Consider the following 6181-nt stretch of genomic DNA (forward strand, 5'->3'; position numbering starts at 1 on the left):
CGCAGGGTTCCCAACTCAACAATCCTAGAAACGAAAACTTACAAAATTAAAGTTCAATATTTTCGTACGTACAACATTTCTTATAGCTACCACAAAGTCAAATTTGGTTTAAAAAGTCTTACCTCAACTTAGGGATGATTCCCAACGTTCCTATCAACACCCTTGGAAATGAAAACTCCAAATATTAAACTTTAATATTTCAACGCGTATAACACTTTTATCAACTGTCACAACTTCAAATTTGACTTAAAAAACCTTACCTCAACTTAGGGAAATTTCCAAATTGCTTTCTCCAACGATTTGTTCTGACAGATTTGCAAAGAACTTCCCCAAGAGTGTCGTGGTAGCTTCGGTTTGTCGATCGGGCATAACACTAACCTGGAATCGAAGAGAGAGAGAGAGAGAGAGAGAGAGAGAGCACTTCCAAAATTAAAGCAAACTTCCTGGAGAAGTTTGTACAACTTTACATATATCTATATATACCTTTAACTTATATATATTACATATATATCATAATAACTTTTATATATATATATATATATATATATATATATACTTCCTTATCATATTATTCATTTTACTTGTTAATTTAATTAATTTATTTTATTTTATTATTTTATTATTATTTTTTCCCCTGATTACTACAAATGAAGTAAGTTTTTTACATATTGTTGTTTATGATATGATATTTAATTATGAAAAATTGTGGTACAAATTTTATTATATTATCCTTAGGTTGTGGCTTGCTCTCCCGTCAATGTGCACAGTATCTCATAAATTGAAAATTTAACATAAATTTAAAAACAAAAACTATTATGCCTCACAAATTAAGGTCAATGGTTTTTATCCTACATGTTTTATGAATAAAAATTTATGGCGAAAAGGCATTAAAATATATTAAAATTCTCAATATGGACATGAACATAAATTTAAAAATTCAAAAAAAAAAAAACGTTGAAATAATTAAGGTGTGGTTTGACATTTGAAAAAAAGGGGGATGAAAACTAGTACATAATCTAAAAACTAAAATCGATTAAAAAAACAATAAAAATTTAGAGACATTAAAATAAAAAAAAAAACAATCAATTAACTTCGTTATTTAATTATAACAAGAAGAATTTTATTGTTGGTGAACATTGGGAATGTTTAAAGCAATTTTTTTTTCATTTTTCATAAATTTTAAAATTTTACAAATTTTAGTACTGTTATACTATAATTTAAAAAATTATTCTATTTTAATTTTTACTTAAGAAATTATACATATTCATTTAATTTCATATACAATAAAAATATTTTTTAAATATTAATTTACTTCAAGGTTCATTCGTAATATCGTCCAAATCAAAGGGCTTTTCCGTATGGAAAACCTTTGACAGGCGATAACATATCCAGGCCGTCGAACCACCTAGAGTTTGCTCTATAAATAGGAGGGGTAGAGCGACTCCGGCTTTCCTAATATTCGTCACCTAGGGTTTTATCAGCCTCTACAGTTGTCAGGTACTCCTCTCTCTTCGCTCTCCCGTGTTCAAATGCTCGTCATAATCTTGGTTTTCGTATGTGAATTCTTGATTTTCTTTGATTCTCTTAGAAGACTTTGTGTGAATTTTATCGTTTGTCGGTTCGAAATTGATGAATTGTTAGGATCCGAAGGTCGTGGGTATCTCTTGTTGTTTCAAGTTCTAGAGAAGATTTCGGTTTTCTCCAGAAAAAAAATCGTTCTTTTTTGTGTCATTGCTTTATTGGATCTGTAAAGGCATATCAGGTCTGAAAAGTTTTCATCGCTAGGTATTTTGCTGCATACTCCTTTCTACGTGGGTGTGTTTGCGTGTGTACATGTGCGTACCTGCGTAAGTATATGCAATCTTCGTGAAATTAATTAATAGATTAGAGATTTTATTGTAGGAAAAATGCCTCGATATGATGACCGCCATGGTAGCACGCGTCTCTATGTGGGTCGTTTGTCTTCTCGGGTACGATCACGTGACTTGGAAGATCTGTTCAGCAGATATGGAAGGTGAGGATTTTTGTTTCGAATGGCAAATTGATTGAATTGTGGCCTGATGATGGAAGAATGATTCTCTGATTAACTTGCAACTATCAAATCTTGCACTGGATTGGATTTCTTTTTATCAGAAACAGAAAAGATATTACCTCTTAAACAATTTTCATAGATTGTAATTTTTGTCGATCAATATTTAGAAACTCAAACCTTTTGTGATATTATTGGAGCACACAATATATTGTTTAGCATGGATTTGTTTCAAATTAATCAATCTTCTGTACTTAATTTTAGATTTGAAACCATTTACCTTTTTGGGTTATAGTTTTGTCGTTGGTTGCAGTCCTATCATTTTTTTTAATCGAGGATTAGTAGTTACTGGTGTAGTTGGTGGGTAGGACAAGGCCTTTGCCAAGCCATTATTTGTGCTTGACGACCAAACTTCATTATAATTTATGTGTGCGAACATTGCACCCCTCCACCTGTCTGCATGATTTAACTTGAATGATCTTTTGAAGGTTCTTGGGCTTTTGCCCAACCTGGAGGTCTATGGTGAGAGGTTACCCTTGGTGGAATTCGTGGCTTTTCTTTCCGAGTCTATAGGGGGCTTTGGCGATTCTTACTATAATGTTATTGCGTGTTTGTATGGATGTGGCAACAAATCCAAGTGGTGTTTTGTTCATCTGTAAGGGGCGATGTATCAACCCTTCCGTACTTATATCATGATGGCCTTACTGTTTCTGGCAACCGTTTACGCAGAGTACGCGATGTGGATTTGAAGCGCGATTTTGCCTTCGTTGTATGTACTACTTCCTGCTGCTCCTCTATTTTATAATTTTTTTTGTGTTTTTATTTTATATTGTCCGTTCCCTAATCGTGTGTTTGGAAAAATGTAAGCTTTTTTTGTCAATATTTTTTTTGCTTCACACCTAATTCCAGGAATTCAGTGATCCGCGAGATGCTGATGATGCAAGATATGACTTAAATGGTCGGGAATTTAGTGGAAGCCGAATCATAGTTGAATTTGCTAAGGGGGTGAGTAGCTTGATATGTTTGTATTTCTTAATCCTTTTTAGCTTAAGCATTTATTTAGTATCATTTATGGGGTATTTAATCACTATATGAATATTTTTAGTATGTTATTTCAGTGTTACTGTTAGCGGGTATGTAAAATGGCAGGTGAAAATATCCTTGTTAACTTTCTTGGCCGTGACTTTGAAGCTGAGCTCTGGTTATTTGGTTAAAAAGGCTAGAGAATATTGGAGAACTCATGAAAATTTCAAACATTAATATCCTGTTCTAAGGGCAGAGATTCATGTTTAGTTGCAAACCTGAGAGATGATCAAAGGTGTTGGTGTTCATTCTATGTAGTTCATTCTATATCTCATCTACTAGAGTATGTCTGCTCTGAAAGGACTGTGGAAGATTGAAAAAAAAAAAATTGCAGTTCTGTTGCAAACCTAAGAGTTGAATTATGGACAACAAAGCTGGGTTTCAAGCATTTGTTGTATGATCAACTAGTATTGCAGCCTTTGGCTGACATGAATGCATTTTTCATCTTTCTCTTTTTAATCATTATTCATTTATTTGATAGCATGCTTTTTATTTTTTAAAATATAGCACTGACCATTTATAGGTTTTTTTTTTTTTATTTTGTTTTTTAGATAATAATAATAGACTGGATGTGTTTTGACTTGGTATTCTTAGGGACCACGAGGTGCTGGTGGATCTCGTGAGTATCTTGGTAGGGGTCCTCCTCCTGGATCAGGGCGCTGCTTCAATTGTGGACTTGATGGGCACTGGGCTCGAGATTGCAAAGCTGGTGACTGGAAAAACAAGTGTTATCGCTGTGGTGAACGTGGCCATATTGAAAGAAATTGTCAGAATAGCCCAAAGAAATTGAAGTATGTTTCCTTTCGTGAATCTTTTTTATAGATATCTTTTGGTTAGGCTCAACAAGAAGCTTTCTGGTGCAGACGTGGACGTAGTTACTCTAGATCACCATCTCCTCGCCATGGCCGAAGTCGGAGCCCTAGTTATAGCAGGAGTCGTAGTTACAGGTAAATAGTCTCTGCAACTGTAATATTAGAGAATATATCCCTCCCCCTGCAATCCTGCCTCTCTCTCTCTCTCTCTCTCTCTCTCTCTCTCTCTCTCTCTCTCTCTCTTGCTTATGTTCACCTTTCCTTGTTAGTACAGAGTATGTAACACTACTGTCGTTCTGTTGTTCAGAAATCAATTTTATAGAATGATCAGAATTATATGTTATCAAAAAGGTTAAATTTCCAGTCTGTTCCCTGAAATTTGGCAGATCATTCATTCATCTTGTTATAATTGGGCATTAATTTAGATAACGTAGGGAAAATTAAAATTAGAATGAATTGAGGACTATTATCTCATGGGATTTTGACATTGTAATGTATTTTGGCCTTCTCTTTATTTATTGATTTTAAATGCTTGTTATTTGATGCCAATGATGCAGAGAAAGTAATCATTAGATTTTGAAAGGAAGATATTTGAAATACATGTTGTTCTAGAACTGTTGTCAAGTATTTATTTGGTTGACCCAATATGAAGCAACCTTAAATTCCTTAGTATGTCACCCCTCAAAGTTTAAATTTTTGTGGCTGGATTTTTATCATATCTTTTAGAGGAGCAAAAATTGACGTCTGTTTAATCTTTATTTTGAATTTTTTTCCAGTCGTTCCAGATCACCACCAAAGAGAGAGCGGAGTGTTGAACGTCTGGAGAGAAGATCAAGGAGTCCTCGTGACAGCAGAAGGAGCCCCCGTGACAGTAGGAGCCCCAAACGACACAAACTGTCACCACCTCCAGCCAAAGGCAGGAAGAGGAGTCTGACTCCTGATGGCAGAAGCCCACAGGAGAGAGGGAGCCTGTCCCCAAGGGACCGCAGGCATGCCAATGGGTCAGATTATAGTGGGAGCCCAAGGGGAAAGAGTAGAAGCCCAATGGACGATGGTAATAGAGAGAATGGCCACAGTCGCAGCCCTAGTCCCATTCCTAGGGAAGAACAGAGCCCAATTGATGATGATGATAACCATGGCTCTCCTAGGGGCAGTGAATCGGCTTGAAAGCACACTTTAAGTTAGACCCCTTAGAACTTTGCAAGAAAATTTGGAGTCTTGTGATTTATTTTTGGAACAATGAGGCCAGAGACTTGGAACAATTGTTTGGTTTGCTTTTCTTTTGCACTTAGATGACATCTCGTTTTGATTATCTGATATGTTGACGCATTTATTAAGTGGAATGAGTTTCTGATTGTAGTATACCTGAGATATGAGGCCTTTCAAAATGAAGTTTTGCGGCGGCCCAGCTAGGATGGCATTTCAACTGTATGGACAGTTGAAAACATCCCTAATTTGCAATCTTGTCAGTGAATTGGACTCCCAAAAAGCCAGCTCAAACTCCATATTTTGCCTGTTTTAGTCGTGAATAAGTAGTTCTATTTTTTTAATTTTTAGTTTCTTAAAGGTTATAAAATATTTATTCTTTTTACAACATTTGTATTAAAATTTTAATAAAAGATTTTTTTTTATTGCTTTGATTTTGTATAAATGTTGTAAACAAGAAATAAGTTATTTTTTTTCTGTAATTCATTGAAAACATGAAAATTATTTTTCAGTGTAACCTTTACTTGTGTCCTCAATTTCACAGGGTACAACCATGAGGGATGGAAAATTTTCCACTCAGGATTTGTTGTGTAAAGGATCCTAGGCTTGACAGAACCCTTAGAACTCTTCTGCCGGACGCGTTTTTAGGCGATGCAATATATGTTCCATTTTCTTGAGAAAGATATGTTGGAATTTCTGTATTTCTGTCATTTGCATTTTTTTTTTCCCTGGATTTTGACAAAATTATGCATTGGGAAAGCAAGCTGGCAACTAATTAGACACAAAAAAAGCTAACTCATCGAACCTGCAAAATATTGATTAAACATGCGTCTTGCGGCATCAATTAGTGACTGGGAATTCCTTTTCAAACCAATATATCCTTCCCTACAGGATTCGAAGCTCAATATTCCCATAAATGTTAAAGCATACAATATATTTCATTTTTACTTGCTCTCAAGCCACAAAATGGCAGTAGGTTCAAAAATACCTAGAAGACAACTACTAGTGTCATCCTTACATGTGGTCGCCAAATCGTGGCATGAGACATACA

General features: G+C 35.0%; 1 protein-coding gene across 3 annotated transcripts; it reads left to right on the plus strand.

Annotated features, from left to right (window-relative positions):
- The first annotated feature begins 1386 nt into the window (after positions 1-1386).
- LOC131167066 (serine/arginine-rich splicing factor RS2Z32-like) lies at positions 1387-5286 on the plus strand. Of its 3 annotated transcripts, none has more exons than XM_058125838.1 (8): positions 1403-1497; positions 1642-1785; positions 1903-2014; positions 2759-2798; positions 2939-3034; positions 3707-3903; positions 3976-4059; positions 4701-5286. In XM_058125838.1, exons 3-8 carry the CDS (start codon positions 1908-1910, stop codon positions 5089-5091), a joined length of 915 nt encoding a protein of 304 aa, XP_057981821.1. In that variant the 5' UTR covers positions 1403-1497; positions 1642-1785; positions 1903-1907; the 3' UTR covers positions 5092-5286. The 3 variants fall into 3 exon arrangements, with proteins under 3 accessions (XP_057981820.1, XP_057981821.1, XP_057981822.1); XM_058125839.1 differs by having other exon boundaries at positions 1412-1497; positions 1642-1762; XM_058125837.1 differs by lacking the exon at positions 1642-1785 and having other exon boundaries at positions 1387-1497.
- The last annotated feature ends 895 nt before the right edge of the window (positions 5287-6181 follow it).

This window comes from Malania oleifera, chromosome 10 (genome assembly GCF_029873635.1).
Source record: "Malania oleifera isolate guangnan ecotype guangnan chromosome 10, ASM2987363v1, whole genome shotgun sequence".
In the NCBI taxonomy this organism is placed as follows: Eukaryota; Viridiplantae; Streptophyta; class Magnoliopsida; order Santalales; family Ximeniaceae; genus Malania; species Malania oleifera.

Excerpts from the sequence above, each read along its gene's own strand:
- LOC131167066 (XM_058125837.1), top strand. The coding sequence starts at position 1,908 with ATGCCTCGATATGATGACCGCCATGGTAGCACGCGTCTCTATGTGGGT. Across the intron at positions 2,799-2,938 it reads AGCGCGATTTTGCCTTCGTT|GAATTCAGTGATCCGCGAGA; the intron begins GTATGTACTACT and ends ACCTAATTCCAG. Across the intron at positions 3,904-3,975 it reads AATAGCCCAAAGAAATTGAA|ACGTGGACGTAGTTACTCTA; the intron begins GTATGTTTCCTT and ends TTTCTGGTGCAG.